Source organism: Bos taurus, chromosome 3 (genome assembly GCF_002263795.3).
Source record: "Bos taurus isolate L1 Dominette 01449 registration number 42190680 breed Hereford chromosome 3, ARS-UCD2.0, whole genome shotgun sequence".
Classification (NCBI taxonomy): Eukaryota; Metazoa; Chordata; class Mammalia; order Artiodactyla; family Bovidae; genus Bos; species Bos taurus.
Genome location: NC_037330.1, coordinates 12,262,635 through 12,278,638, shown reverse-complemented (window position 1 = coordinate 12,278,638; position 16,004 = coordinate 12,262,635). Strand labels below are relative to the sequence as shown.

Genomic DNA, 16,004 nt, shown 5'->3' with positions numbered 1-16,004 from the left:
GATGAGAGCAGGACCCTGATGATCTGTTTCTCCCTTTCTACCTCAGTTGCCCCTCGGATTGTAGTTGACCCTAAACCCACGACCACAGACATTGGCTCTGATGTGACCCTCACCTGTGTCTGGGTTGGGAATCCCCCCCTCACCCTCACCTGGACTAAAAAGGACTCAAACATGGTAAGAAGCTCTCCGCCTCTCCTGGACACTGGGCGGTAGGAGCCTGGCCACTGGTTGGGAAGAGGGGGGCGCAGGGGGCACAGCATTCTTTTTCAAGTTGAACCTGAGATATTCCCAAGTTCTCTGGATTTGGAAGAGAAGGACGGTGCTTGCAGTCAACCCCACCCCTCCTTGGCAGACAGCTAGCTGCTTCAGTGGCAGTGAGAGGGACAGTGACCTGTGGGTGGGAGGGGGAAAGGGGGCCGGAGTGGAGCCGCTGCTGTGGCAAGATACCTGGTCAGTGAATGCTGCACAGGAGGGTGGAGTGGCTGGGGTGATGCACTAGAGAAGGCTGAATTCTACAGCTCTGCAGAGACCTATCGGAGAAGGCACTGGCACCCCACTCTAGTACTCTTGCCTGGAAAATCCCATGGACAGAGGAGCCTGATAGGCTATAGTCCATGATGTTGCAAAGAGTCAGACACGGCTAACTTAGCGGCAGCGGCAGCAGCAGCAGCAGAGATCTATATGGGACAGTTTGGGCCAAAGTTGCAGAAAGGGATTTTAGAGCAAAACTTCCTCATTTGGCAAGAGAAGCACTAGGAGAGACCACCAGCAGTGGCTGCATCCTCTTTAAAAATCAGGGCAGCTTCACCTGCCCTCATGCACCTCCACCCAGGTCTGCCCACTCTCACAGAAATGCTGTGTCTAAATGCTAACCTCTTTAGAGTCAAGGGATGGACCAGATAAGATTCGGGACTCTGCTTCCCTTCTGGGAATTCACTTGTGGCCCTTCCTGCTTTCTTTCCAACGCCTCCAATGTGGGGGCCCACATGGATCTAGGGGCCCAGGCCTCCTGGCTCCCCACCCGAGGCTGCTCTCTCTGCCCAGGTCCTGAGTAACAGCAACCAACTGCTGCTGAAGTCGGTGACCCAGGCCGATGCCGGCACCTACACCTGCCGGGCCATTGTGCCTCGGATCGGAGTGGCCGAGCGCGAGGTGCCACTTTACGTGAACGGTGAGGGGCCTGAGGAAGGCAGGTGGGGGGGCCTGGGGGCGGGCTGCTGGAGGTTCCAGCTGGCCCTGACCCTGTCCTCTTGCTTGCAGGGCCCCCCATCATCTCCAGCGAGGCCGTGCAGTACGCCGTCAGGGGCGACGGTGGCAAGGTGGAGTGTTTCATCGGGAGTACGCCACCGCCAGACCGCATTGTGAGTGGGCCAGGCCTCGGGCCAGCCGCTTATTTCCCTACCCACCTCAGCCTCCCCTCCGGCCTTCCCCAGGCCCTTCCTATACCCTGCGCCTTTCATCCCCTGACTCTGTCCCTCTCCCTGCTCACACGCCACCTCGTCTCTTCCTTGTTGTGTGACCCTGAGCCAGTTACTTGGTCTTTGGAACCTCAGTTTCCTCATCCATAAAACGGGGGCAGTGATCCCTACTGAACAGGGTTGCTGTTGCCTTAGTGTGAGAGGCCTGGTGAAGTCTCCTTGGATGCGCTGCCCATTCCCCTGGGCTTTCACTCCTGCTCGCCCCTGTCCCTCACCTCCTCCTCCTCCCTCAGCCTCCCCATCTCTTCCTTGCCCACTGCTGTGCCCTCCGCCCCAACCCTGCCCCATCAGTTCCACCCCACCCAGCCGCCCACTCCCCTCCCTTCTCCTGCCTTCCTCCTCCTACCAGCACCCCGCCCGCTGCTCTCCACCCCCTCCCTCTCCCTCACACCACGAGCCATTAATTCCTTCCGTGACCATTAACCGTCAAACCCCTCATCACATTTAATGACCATTTGGCTAACTCCAGGGCTGCCCAGGGACACTTCATTACCACGGCCGCCTGGGCAGCAGGCGGCTCGGCTCCCGGGGGGCCTCGCTTTTAGAGCTAGGAGGACTGATCCCTGGAAAAGAGCCAGTTCTCGGCGGCTCCCTCTCCCTGGGGCTCCACTCTGAGGGAGGGGACACAATGGAGGGGGCATGCCCCAGCCTGGGGTACGGGGGATGGAGGAGCCCGGGAGAGACTCCTCCTGGTGACAGTTCCCACTCATTTATAAGGGTCTGTGGATGGGTCTCCAGAGCCGGTGGGTGGGTTCCTGTGGGGCTGGCTGTGGGGTGGTTAAAGGCAAGGCCAAAGTTATGTTTAGTTGAGAGCCTCAGACTATCAGAGCTGGAGGGAAGCTGGAGCACTGTCTATCTAGCTTGGTCCTCTCCTTTTACAGGTGAAGGAAACTGAGGCCCAGAGATGGGAGGGGGCGGCCACCCAGGGCTCAAAGGAGGATCAGGCCGAGAGCCCAGGGTTCTTGGCTGTCCGTCCAGGACTTGTTCCCATATGTTGGTTCATTGGATCAGCTGGGGTTGTTACGAAAATAGAGATTCCCAATAAGAGAAGCCTGAATTCTAACTTGGGAATGATGTGTCTTTGGGACACTGGTCTACCATCTTCCAGGTCTACTGGCTTCCCGAATAAAATTGCTCTCCCTTGCCTCAAAAACCACCACTACCAAATAGAGATTCCTGGGCTTGTGCCCTAGAGAGTCATATTTAGGAGCTAAGCCTCAGGAATCCTCATGTTAAAGAGTGTCCCTACGCTTATCTGAATGGTCACAGCAAGTGTCTTGAGCAAGTCTGGGAGCCGCTGCTCCTCTTAGACGGGAGGTTTGATGCCAGGGTTGGAGGCAGCAGGTGTGGCTTAGGCTTGTTGTAGGGTGAGCATGGATCTGGACTGAAGGGCACACGGGGTGAGGCTGACTGTGCCTTGTGGTGGGTCAGGTGTTTCCACCACCTGCCTCTTCCTCATCCCATCCTGCCCTCCCCACCCCAGGCCTGGGCATGGAAGGAGAACTTCCTGGAGGTGGGGACCCTGGAACGCTACACGGTGGAGAGGACCAACTCAGGCAGTGGGGTCCTGTCCACGCTCACCATCAACAACGTCATGGAGGCCGACTTTCAGACCCACTACAACTGCACCGCCTGGAACAGCTTTGGCCCAGGCACAGCCATCATCCAGCTGGAAGAGCGAGGTAACCTCGGCACTGGCTGTGTCGCCAGGGCACAGGGCAGCCTGGGGACTCCGCTCCCTCTTCTCTCCAGGGGCATGGCTCAGAGACACTGCTCTCTCCTGGGCCCACCACAGCCTGGTCTTGTGCTCAGCTGGGAAACCCACTCACTTTTTTAAACATTCATTGAGCATCTGCTATGTGCCAGGCCCCGCACTAGAAGCCGCAGGGACAGATGTACATGAACACAGTCCTTGCCATCCGGGAACTTTCAGTTTAGTGGAGGACCTAGAGAGTGGCAGGAAATGACTTCAAATGCAGAAAAATGAAATGATCTGTAAAGGCAGTAACACTCCATACTTCACTAGGTTGGTATGAGAATTAAATGAGACGATATTCATGGAGTACTTGGCATAGAATAGGAAGCTTTGGTTCCCCCGCCTCTTCCCTAGTGGTAAAGAATCTGCCCGCCAATGCAGGAGACACAGGTTTGATCCTTGCGTTGGGCAGATCCCCTGGAGAAGGAAATGGCAACCCACTCCAGTATTCTTGCCTGGAAAACTCCACGGACAGAAGAACCTGGAAGGCTGTAGCCATGGGGTTGCAAAAGTTGGACATGACTGAGTGCACCCACACGCGCACACATACACACACCTTTTCATAAATCCTTAGTGTGATAGGAGACACATATTCTCTCCCTTAAGGCATTTCTAGCCTGATAAAAGAGACATAATACTTTTGAGTTTCTTGGAAGCTCCCAACTCTGATGAGGAAAAAAGATTTTTTTTTTTTTGTAAGAACTAGCTATTTGATGTGGGAGATGGGGAGAAGTAACCATGGGGGGTGGGGGAGGGGGTCTGTCTTAGCTAAGGGCACCAGCAAGAGCAAGGAGTTGGTGGGAAAGAAGAGAGCAGATGAATAAGGAGGACTCTGCAGGAAACACTTCTGAAAGGGAAGAGCCCTACGTGGATCTGATCTATCCAGGACAGACAGGAAGGGAGAGAAGACTGGAGGCAGGATTCCTGGGTCCTTCTCATCTCCAAGGAGCAGGGGGATCCAACCAGAACTGCCTGAGCCCTGGGAGGATAGGTGCAGATGGAACAGTCACAATGGTGTGGATGAGGAAGGCAGTGAAATAGGTGGAAACACAGGTGCCAGTGGGAAAGTCTGGGGACAGCCAACCTCAGACAAGAAAAGTCTCCCAGGCAGGTGGGCTGCAAGAGAGGGACAGACAGACCACCACGGCCAGGGTCAAGTCGATCCCAACTCTGATGAAGTTAAAGTGAAGGTCTAAATCCAAACACAATGCAGACTTCCTCTCAAATCCCACTTTGACTTTAACTGAACTCAACTGAAACATAACCCTGTGCGAAGTCCAGGGGGCCTGGAGCTCGGCGGTTGTGAACTTCAGCCATCACTGAGTTCAGATCCCCCGTGTGACCTCATCCTCACCCTCCTCCCTTCCTTCCCACATCTGAAGAGGTGTTACCCGTGGGCATCATCGCCGGGGCCACCATTGGTGCAGGCATCCTGCTCATCTTCTTCTTCATCGCCTTGGTGTTCTTTCTCTACCGGCGCCGCAAAGGCAGTGAGTATGGGCCCTGCTGGGGCCACAGCCCTCCTGAGGGTCTCTGACAGGCAGGGCTTGGGAGGGGCGAGGAGGGATTGGCAGCTGCGCTCTCCAGGCCAGGTAGGTCCAGGCTGCGGCCCTTGTCCCCAGGTCGCAAAGACGTGACCCTGAGGAAGCTGGACATCAAAGTGGAGACCGTGAACCGGGAGCCACTCACGATGCATTCTGACCGGGAGGACGATACTGCCAGCGTCTCCACGGCGACCCGTGTCATGAAGGCCATCTACTCGGTGAGAGTCCGCTCCTCCCTGGCCTACCCTCTTCTTCACACTCTTGGGACCAGCCCCACTCCAGGTCACTGAAACTGCCACTCTCTGCTCCCTCAGTTGACCTACTTTGGTCCCATCCCCTCCCCGCCACACACTCTCATACATACAGACACAGAAAATGCACACGCTCCCCAGGCTAATTTTCTTCCAGCAGAGGACAGGCAGGTGGGACCTACACAGGCTTCCTTCACCCCATTCTCCCTGCAACAGCGTGTCAAGAGTTTTTTTGACCCAACTGTAAGTTCTCTGGCCCAACTGCCTCAGCGCTCAGATGAAGAACAGCCCCAGAGAGGGGCAAGGACATACTCAAGCACTGCACATTATCACAGAATTGGTGCTAGAACCCATATCTCTGGCCTCTTCCCACTACACTCCAGAGTCTCTGCGGGGAGAGGACGGGACCTCTGCCCCTGCCCCAGACCCTTCCTCTTAACAGGCAGCCTCTGGGTGTGGGGATGGGTGGGCAAGGCGGGCGAGAGCAGGCGTCCATCTCCTGATGCCCAGCTCTTGCTCCTCTGCAGTCCTTCAAGGATGACGTGGACCTAAAGCAGGATCTGCGCTGTGACACCATCGATACCCGGGAGGAGTATGAGATGAAGGTGCGGACTGGGGAAGGGCCCCCTGGAGGGGCACGGGACATGGATCTCGGGCCCCAGGGGTGGGCAGAGCGGAGGTGAGGGCAGGTGTGCGGAGGAAGGGTCAGGAGATTACTGAGGGAACAGAAGAGATGAAGAGAACCCGGGCAGAGCCAGAGGAGGCCCAGAGGGCCATGATGAGACTCCACACCCCTCCCCAAGAGGACCCACCTCATTCTCTTCTCTCATTGCCACCCAGGACCCCACCAATGGCTACTACAACGTCCGTGCCCACGAAGACCGCCCGTCTTCCAGGGCAGTGCTCTATGCTGACTACCGTGCCCCCGGCCCTGCCCGCTTCGACGGCCGCCCCTCCTCCCGCCTCTCCCACTCCAGCGGCTACGCCCAGCTCAACACCTACAGCCGAGCCCCGGCCCCCGACTACGGCCCTGAGCCCACGCCCCCTGGTCCTGCTGCCCCCGCTGGCAACGATACTGCCAGCCAGCTATCCTACGAGAACTATGAGAAGTTCAATTCCCATCCCTTCCCCGGGGCAGCAGGGTACCCCACCTACCGACTGGGCTACCCCCAGGCCCCACCGTCCGGCCTGGAGCGGACCCCATACGAGGCATACGACCCCATCGGCAAGTACGCCACCGCCACGCGCTTCTCCTACACCTCCCAGCACTCGGACTACGGCCAGAGATTCCAGCAGCGCATGCAGACGCATGTGTAGGGCCGGCGCCTGGCCGGGGCATCTCTGCGGGGCAGAGGAGAAGGCTCTCACAGCTGTTCCCTGATATTCAGGGACATTGCCCGTTGTTGCTCCCGTCCTGGACCGGCCTTCCTCCTCCCACCGCGGCAGGCAGGGAGCAGGTCTCCCGGAAACACCCCGTCCCGAGGATGGTGCTCTGCGCATGCCCCAGCCTCCTGGGCCTGCCCTTCCCTCTTCTTCGGGAGGATGTGTCTCTTCTGACCTGCACTCTTGCCTGGCCCTAGTCTGGGGACTGGGAAAGTGAAGGTTGCGGAGAGCAGAGGGGCCACTTTTTAGCATTCCCTTTCTATGCCGTCCCTCTGGTCTCACATGAGCGTGATGGGGGCGTCCTGTGGGGAGGAGCAAGCGTTGGCCCAGGGTACACCGAGTGTCGGGGTGGGTGGCTCTGGTACAGATAGATTGCCTGGCCCGTCCCGTCTGTTCTCCGCATCACACCTTGGGTGCATCTCTCCCGCCTCGGGACTGCAGAAGGGACCTTGGATTTGTTTTTTTAGCCCTGGCACCGAGTTCAGATCCAGCCCTCGTTCAGCTGGGATTAAAATGCCAAGTCATCTTGGCTGCCCACTGTGGACCCCTGTCGCTCTGCCTGCAGAGGGATCCAGGTATCTCTCCTAACGCTGCCCTGTTCTCCTCCTCCTCCTCTGTGCTGGGCCAGCCGGATAGGTCAGGGGGGTCATGATGGAGAAGGATAGGTCAGGAACCAACCACGTCCTGAGTCACCAGCAAGACATCAGCGTGCTACATAGCAGTTTCCAGAACCCACGCTAGAGGGAGCCCATCCAAGCCCCCTCTCCTCCCCAGGAGGCCCCACGTCTGCTTTAATGAGCCTGCCTGCGGAGTGGTGGTGAAAGTGGGCATGCTATAGGCTTTTTCAAAGACAACAAAACACAATTTAAAAACAAAAAAAAAAACCTCACTTGGGGTAAAAATATAAAAAGAAGCTGTAGGGAGCTCCCCACCCAAGTACAAGTCCCAGTGTACTGGGAAAGGGGGAACCTGTTCTCTATCAGATTTCCAGTACCTTCCATTACTCTTTCAATCTCGAAGCACTTTGAATCCATTTTTAAACATTCAGGTGGTGAGACCTGTCACCCGATGGGCTCTATAGGACCAGAAGAGGGCCTGGCTGTCAGGCTCTGCTGTCCTACCCCAGAGCTGACCAGCTGGTTAGAGAGGCCACTTTCTGGGGGACATCTGTGGGAGATGTTCTCTTTAGACGGGTTTTCGTTTGTTACGTATCTTTTTTTTTTTTTTTTCCCCTGGACCAATCAGATTCTTTCTTCCACTTTCAGTGCCTTGAGTGTCCTGCTTTGGTTGACCGGCCCTGTGTGGGTGGCTGCACAGGAATCCGGTACGGTCAGCGCAAACTCACTGCCAAGTGTTGCAGAGTTTAGGGGATAGACGGGCGAGGGGACCTAGTAAGAGAAAGGGCTGACCCAGTAAGGTCACGCGGAAAGGCACTGCAGGCAGCCGCGGCCCACGAAGTCTCCCATGCCCAGCCTCACCTCCATACACACTCCTGCACTCACGCCCACATACGCATTCCACATTCTCAGCCGCCACCTCCTGACCAAAGAGAACGGGCGCTCCAAAGAGAACTCACTCCTCTGCCCCGACCTTCCCTTGCCAAGAAGCGTGGTCTGCTCTTCCCTTAGCTCAGCCCTAACGGGAGGGTCCTCTGTTACAATTCCCAGAATGCGTTTTGCCCTTTCTCGTGGTCGCCATTCATTAGTCATGTTCGCTTTAATGAGTTACATGCTCATCAGCCACGGGCCATCGCCACCTTTGCAGATGGGTCTGTGGGGTGACATTCCTCGCCATCCCCTGGCAGTAAGGACAGCGCATACCCTGTAGCTCCAGTTCTGGCCTCTTCAGGCTGCATCTGCATCCTCCTCCACTTCAGCACGGGCAAGTCCCATGGACTGGCCCTTTCAGAGGCCTCATACAGGTTCACAGCGTTATTCCAGCCTTACCCCTGGAAGCTGACTCCTTCCTGCTCAAGCCTTTTCTGTGAGTTTGGTGACGTGGTCCAATAAGGATGCAGGTCCCTGTGCAAATTCAGGCATATTTTGATGGTTTTCACAGAAGCCACGGGGTAATCTAAACAGTTAAAATCTAAAGATGGTAGCTTTTTAAACAGGAACATTCCAAATGACTTCTGTTTGGCCGCGTTCTCTTGTTCCTCCTTTTTGGTTTTAGTACTGGGTCCATTCTGTTGGTGGAGAGGAGGAGGCCCTGAGGTCACGGTAACTCAGCTGACACTGCAGGGAGCATGAGAAGTCTATTGGAAGCCAGATAGACTTACTTCCCTGTGAACACCGTGCAAGGCACAGGGAGGTGTCAGCATTCAGGACTGCCTCTACCCTCTGCAGTGTTTACTCTAGGCTGATCAGAGTCTGAGTGGGGACCGACCTGTTAAGCCAATGGAATTGCCTTTCTGGGGCTTGGCAGATGCCCTTGAGTTTGGGCGGTTGTTACCTAAGGCTGGAATCCCCCAGCACGGGGCCTCAGCCCTTGATGTGGTCACTTTGGTGATTCTGACTGCCTTCGACGTTCTAGTGCTGGTGAGAAGAGCAAGGCATCCGGAGACATGGGACCCAGTTCTGAAGCTGCCATTTACTGAGTGACCTTGGCCTAACCTCTAGGTTCATTGCCCACTATTTTCTAGTCTTTAAGATGAGGAGGGAGAATTGTACAAACCTCAGATTGTCCGACTCTTGCGTATTTTCATTTGGTGAGGTGGAAGGGCCTGCCATTCCTGGCAAGGATTTGGTAACAGCGGGTGGATGGGTGGGGGGAAGTTGAAAGGTTCTTCTCTTGAAAGAAGCTTTCACTGTGGACTTCATCCTCTTGTCAGAAGTGTTGTGAATGAGTTTCCACTAAAAACCCCTTGATCTCAAACAGCAGCAGAAAGAATATCCTAAACCTCAGTGAAATTGATGTGGGATTATCCTTTGGACATTGTGCTGCTCCCCACTCAGAAGGCTGACAGGTTTGCAAAGGTGTCTCTGGCCAAAGCAGGGCATGGTGAGTTTCCTTCACTGTGCCCCCAGGTTGCAGGTAACCTCTGTGGGGAAAAATGGAAGCAGCCACACTCCGCCCACGTCCTCTGGAGCACTCCCATGGCCCAGAAAGCTGGTCTCACTGAGCAAGGGGAAGCCTGCAGACTAAGGCGTCTTGAGCTAGAGAGCAAGGTGTGAGAACAGCTGACCTGTCTGTTCAGGAGCAGTTCAGAAGGGCAGGTGGTAGTGAGGAGGGAGTCCAGCAGTTATTGACTTCAGTTCTGCGTCTTCAGGAGGTGGAGGTTCTTGTGATTCTGGATGACCCACAGTCTCCTTGTGGAGGGTCCAGCTTGCATCCTAAATTGGGATCCCCCACCAAAGTCTAGCCACAATATTTGCATGAAGCAAAGTCCAACGTAAGTCAGAAAGGAAGGGAGGTCTATGCTCTCACAGATACCGGGATGAAAGAGATTAGTTTGATCTCACCCCAACCCTTCTTGTCTCCAAGCACTGCGCACCCTAGTCCAGGTGCTGCCTTTCTGGTAATTTTGAGGGCAGCCTTTTCTGCTTGACAAGATGGAGAACACTGCCCTGGAGTCTCTTTTGCCCTGGTACCCTCTCATTAAATGGGTGGCTGTCTGTCAGGAGCTACACGTCCCGGGCTTTCTCAGATGGAATCAGATGGCGTCTCAGTGTATTTGGCTCATGTGCGCTGCCATTGTACATGTGTCTCTCGGGTTTGGAGAAAGCCGTGTTAAAGCCGAGGCCTACCCCAGCTGTACTGAACTGGCTCAGTGACATCACTTCCTCAGTCTTTGCTGAGAGGGTGATTCTGTCCCCACTGCTGTATGCAAAGCACCCAGGCTGCAGAAACCCTGGCTTCTCTGCCAGTTTGGTGCTGCGTGCCATGAGCCAGGTCACCCGCTCTGTGCCTCTCCAGGCCCTTCTGCATGGCGGGGAATCACTTGAAAGGCATCAGTGAAGCTTCTGACTCTGGCGGGACCAGTGAGGACGTGGTAACAGACCACTGAAGTGCGCAGACCAAGGGATGTAATTGGAAAGGCATTTATTTTTGTGAAGAGGCTATAAAATTAGCATTTAAATATCCCATCCCCTTCTCCTGGCCTTCCCCTTACCACTGTTGCTCCCTTTCTGGAGGCCAGCCTCTTTCTGAAAGGCATTGGCCTCACTTATCAGCTGGGTCCTGACACTCCACCTCTGGGCTTCTGGAGAGGATGGAAGGATGTGTGGCTCGGGATGTTTCAGAATTCGGAAGATGGGTTTGGGGGGGGTGGGGGGTGGGAGGATCACATTTTCTTGCATCACTGTGAGTGAGTTCCAGGCCCTGTCCCTGGAAGAATAATTGCTGCGCAGAAGTCACAGGCCATACTGGGCGATTCTGGTACAAGCTTGCCCTTAAAAATAATAACAGTAATGATAATAACTCTGTTTGCATAGAGCTGTCTGTCACTCATTCCTACCATCTCCTGTCCCCTAATCCTGGCTTTTTGCTGTCCCCAACAACTGGCCTTTGCAAGTGTTGGTGGGCCAATAGGGGTCTTCTTCATCTGGAGATTTTTAGATGCTGTCTCCTGGGAGTACCCCTGACTCTGGGGAGAAAGCAGCCAGGTTGCCAATACAATCAAACTCTGACACAATCTTGCTAGCAATAGTGACCCAGGAGATTTGGCTGCCTCCAGTCACACCAGAATGAGGTCCAGGGCTCCCTGTGGTCACGTTTTCTAACCCCACTCTTCTTGGGATTACAACCACCATTTCTGGCTCCAGTTAAATTTTCTCCACTCAAGCCCCAATAATAAATGGGTCCATGATGATAATTAAGAGGAAAAAAATATTATTTTTGTTAGAACAGACCATCGTAGATTTTTAGCAATGTGTATCTGTGTCCCTCACACTTTTCCTATTCTGCCTTTTTTCATTTTCCTTTTTTTTAAATATTATGTACTATATTTTTAGTCTCAAACACACTATATATTATATATATTTAATTTTTTTATATATATAAATATAAATGTTTTAAAAAGTACCATGTTTTGTGGTGTTTAATGTACAAGCAGCTCTAGTTACTTAAAAGCTTGGCTGATTTGGGGTGAAATGACCTGAATTGGAGGAGAAGATTGATTTTGGGATTGAGATGGCAGAGACTATCTATTTGTGTCACCTCCAGGCCGTGGGGCAAACACGTTTTATTCACCAGTTTGTGAGTGTCGCAAAAGCCTGAGGCCAATTGTGGCAGTTCAGGGACAAACAGCCAGAGGCTCCCTGCTTTTGGAACACAGCATCCAAATGTTCAGTGCCAAATTTGATTATGGGAATAGGAAGGGGAGACTGAATCTGGGATCCAAATCCCAAAGGATTTGGGAGTGTGAGGGTGAACAGGACTGATTTCATTTATTTTAAAATGCAGTGGTTTGGGTAAAAATTCAAAATTGCCGGGTCACCAGCCCTTTGAACTTGAAGTGAAACAATGAAAAAACAGATGGTCCAGCAGTACACACACACGGGCCATCCTGCTGAGAAAGTCTGGATCCCCAAGTTTAGTAGAATTTGCAGAGATTTTGCTTTGCTCTTTTCACAGCAGTGTTAGAGGATAACTGGCAAAAAAAGGAAAAAAAAAAAAGAAGCTGCTTTCAGATAATGTTTTTGAAAACTATAAATCACAAAAGAAATACAAGGGTTTATTTCCTTCAGCCAGGCTTCCCTAGTGGCCTAGACGGTACAGACTCTGCCTCCAATGCGGGAGACCTGGGTTCAATCCCTGGGTCGGGAAGATCCCCAGGAGGAGGACATGGCAACCCACTCCAATCTTCTTGCCTAGAGAATCCCATGGACAGAGGAGTCTGGCAGGTTGCAGTCCATAGGGTCGCAAAGAGTCGGATATGACTGAGCAGCTAACATACACATTTCCCTCATCCGGTTAAGAATCCGGCAAACCAAAGCTGGTCCACAGCAGCCTATTTGTACTCAAGGGACATGAGACACAGTCATAGACAGATAGGACGTAGGAGCTGAAAAAAATATTTGAGAGATAATGCAGCCCATTTTCAAGAAGACTAGAGCACGACCAAGAGTTTCTACGGAGGGAGGGGCAGGATGCAGTGGGGACTGCAGTTTAAGTGCGTTCTGGACCATGAGCCTGTAGGTAGTCCATGAGGCGTTCAGTGATAAACACCTGGATGAGGATGAGAGGCCCATGCAGTGTGACTCTAAAGTCTTCAGCCAGGTAAGTTGAACTGGCACAGGTAAAGTATGGCATGATAGTTGAGATCCAGAAATGAACAGAAGAATTGAAAAAAAAAAAAACAAGAGAAGAAGCAAGTTTATGCAATCATGGAGGCCCAAGTGCATTCTGTTAGGCCAAGTAGCATTAGGCAGGGTATCTCCTGTGCTGTGCGTGTGCTTGGGATGCACTTTATTTGTCTCTGCATCCCCAGAGCCCAACCCCAGGGTCAGCAGGCACCTGGGGGCAAGTCTGTGAGCTGTATAGGGTGCCACATGCTGCTTGTCACTCCAAAGTTCGTGCGCCCTAGGTCCAAACTGAAACACTGGAGTTTGGAGCAGAGAAAGAAGACCAACCAAGAAGATGGGAGACGTAGGTTTGTCTCAGGTTCATCTTCCAAGCCAGCTGAGGTGTAAGATTTGGGGGGAATGAGGGTGGTAGGGGGCATGACCTCCTTTTTGGTTGGTGGTAGATGACAGTGTGGTGTTTCAGGAATCTTAATCATCAGCCTCCTGGTTCCAACCAGTCTGGGGTCTATGGATTTGTGGTCAACGTGTAGTCATCATCCTCCACCTGGGTGGGGAGTCTTAGTTCCCACAGAACAACTCAAAGAAGTGTGTCCGATTATTAGCTGTGTCCCTCAAGAGGAACTAGGACTCTGTTTCATCACTGAACTGTTGTTTCTTGACTGCTTTCCCTGTGTTTGTAGATCCCCTCACTTCCCTCATTAGTAACTGCTAGAGTCTGCCCTTCGGAACTCAGAGAAGGCCTAGGACAAATAAGAAATGGGGGACACAGGGCCCTAGGAGGGTCCTGCAGGGTCCTCTTCAGTTTCAAGTCCCCCTTTTCTTTGATATTCTTCAGTCCTTAAGGGAACAGGGGTGGGTGGGACAAGAAATGGAATAAGGTTTTAGATGGTGAGATTAATCATAAGCTTGGCACGGGGACTCGGTTTTAGGGGGAATCCATTCATATCTAGGCCACAGGAGCCTGTCTCCTGTATTAGACCTATTCCTGTGCAGGGGCCCAGGCCCTTCTTCAAGTCACTTCCAGCCTGAGGGCAAGTAGTAATGACACCAACAGCCGCTTTAGCACCACTGTCTGCAGAGTTTAACAAGCTACTCTCTCCTTGAGAGTGCTCCTGCCTCACAACAGGAGCCCTTGCCCTTGGTACAAACCTGCTCCTGTCTGTACTTTCACACCGAAAGTGTGAACTTCAAAGTCCTCCAAGATCACCTTAGATCACTCGGCCCTCCCTTTCACTCACCCAACATTTCAACACAGTCTAACGGAATCATGCCTTGTTTTGAGTAACCCCTGCACTTTGCTGCCTCTATGCTTTTATCCAGGCTCCTTTTTTTTGCCTGGAATGCCCATGTCCTTTGACTTTCTTATTGCAAATTTTACCCATATTTATGGGCCAGCTCAAAGGCCATCTCTCCCAGGAAGCCCTGCCTGATTTATCACGTACTCACAACAGGAGCTCTTGTTGTGAGCTCTTCTCTCCCTCCTGTGAAGTCTTAGGACAGGTGGCTACATCTCACTGATTTCATTTGTGACTGATGCTTTGATCACAGGATTTTGTGTATAACACATCAGTATTTTCCTCTTAAAATAAGGGCATTTGAAGGCAGGGATCCTGTATCTTTTTGTTTGTTGGTTTGTTTAGTATGCTCATCACCCAACAGACTCCCTGGCACATAGCTGCTCAATATGTGCTAAAGGAATACAGGGATGGAGAGAAGGGAATCAAGCGCACCAACATAATGCATAAAGGAGATTTACCCTGGAGGAGTCCATCCCTGATGAAGTGGGGCAGCATGGTGATTAAAACATGGGCTCTCAAGTCAGTCTGCCAGGCTGACAGACATTACCAGTACTCACTAATATTGAGTCCTCTATTTGAGTCCCCTGGCTATTGGGCAAGGCCAGCCTGACTAGTTTTGGCCAGTGTTCTGTAAACAGAAGTGACATGTCACTTCCAGACCAAAGCCTTTAATTGCTAGTGAGACCCTCCAGCTCTTTCTTTGCCTGCCATAGCAACGGGAGCTCATTTATTCCAGATGGTATAACTTCAGTGGAAGTCCCTCTCGGCCTGGGTCCCTGAGTGGTAATGTGAAGCAGAACCCTTTTGCCAACCCACGATGAACATGCAGTTTGAAGGAGAAGTGAATCTTTGTTTTGTTAAGATACTGACGTTTTGGAGCTGTTTGTTACTGCGACATTGCTGTGCCCTATCCTGATTGATACACAGCTTCATTGTTTGCTCCTGCTTCATCTTGAATAATGTTGGGGATGAAGAAGTTTTCTTCTACCCTTCTAGGTTCTTCAAACTTGTTTAAGAATTAAATTGACATGAGGCAGATTAATAAGAACAAATCACCCAGAAATTAGTAGCATGTATACAGGGTAAAGATCCAGGAAAACTGAGTAGCTTACTTGATCAAAGCCCTTTCCTTAAATACCATCCTCAGCTAAAGACAAAAGAGGAGGTTGAGGGTGGGGAGAGTCAGTTATGGGAAGTTATAGTCACCCAGTAAACAAGGGTGATTATGATACACGTTTAAGTTTTTGTCTTCTTCCTTGGTAAGAACTTCTAGAGATTTGGTCATCCTACTCTTCCCAGTGCAGGGAGGGAGACTCTCTGATAAGTGGAGGTTTCCCTTAGAGGTGTAAATGTTTCTTGTTCAGTTGCCCAATCCTGTCTGACTCTTTGCGACCCCATGGACTGTTTCTTACAATAGGGCAATTCCTACTTCCTTTAGAGCCCGTCCCAAGTCTCCTGTTTCACAGAAAATACCCAGATTAAAACAATATGCCAAAAACATATTTTAGGGTGACAAATTCTGTTCCCCTACATTAAGTTACTTTATCTCTCTGCATCTCACTCTCCTCCCTGTGAAATGGACTAGTAGTTCCTTTTCCCATATAAAGTACTTAGCAGAGTTCCCAGCAAGTGAGTATTCAGTAAATGTTAGCTTGTATTAGCCTGGAGAAAGGGGAGCAGTGAGCATATACCTCTTTCCCCTCTGCCCCTTTTCCTTAGAGACATCACAAAAGATGTCAACAATTGCCAAAGGTTATGAAAAGACCATGGCCTCTGGAATGAGAAGATTTAGGTTAACATCCCAGCAGTGCCTCCTGAAACTCTGATTCAGGGCAGGTCAGCACATCTTTCTGAACTGCCTTTTCTTTATCTGTACAATGTTGTGAACACTCAATGAGATGAGGTACACAAAAACCCTTTGTAAATTGCTAAAAGGTATTCAAGTGTGAGTTGATTACTTGGGTCTATTAACACTCTAGCATCCCACTCCCACACATCGCCACTCTTTGCAGCATGCATGCCACACACCTTGCTCCTACAACCATACCC

At 52.1% G+C, this 16,004-nt stretch overlaps 1 protein-coding gene across 3 annotated transcripts in view; it reads left to right on the top strand.

The window, feature by feature from the left end:
• Positions 1-11,434, top strand: part of KIRREL1 (kirre like nephrin family adhesion molecule 1) — a 104,754-nt gene extending 93,320 nt beyond the window's left edge. For 2 of the 3 annotated variants that reach the window (XM_024989894.2, XM_024989892.2), the window contains 8 exons: positions 47-174; positions 997-1,171; positions 1,261-1,361; positions 2,962-3,160; positions 4,617-4,724; positions 4,857-4,996; positions 5,557-5,634; positions 5,870-11,434. In XM_024989894.2, the coding sequence (XP_024845662.1) occupies positions 47-174; positions 997-1,171; positions 1,261-1,361; positions 2,962-3,160; positions 4,617-4,724; positions 4,857-4,996; positions 5,557-5,634; positions 5,870-6,346 (1,406 nt within the window). In that variant the 3' untranslated portion in view covers positions 6,347-11,434. The remainder of the gene's footprint in view (positions 1-46; positions 175-996; positions 1,172-1,260; positions 1,362-2,961; positions 3,161-4,616; positions 4,725-4,856; positions 4,997-5,556; positions 5,635-5,869) is intronic. The other variant, XM_024989893.2, reaches the window with a different exon arrangement.
• The last annotated feature ends 4,570 nt before the right edge of the window (positions 11,435-16,004 follow it).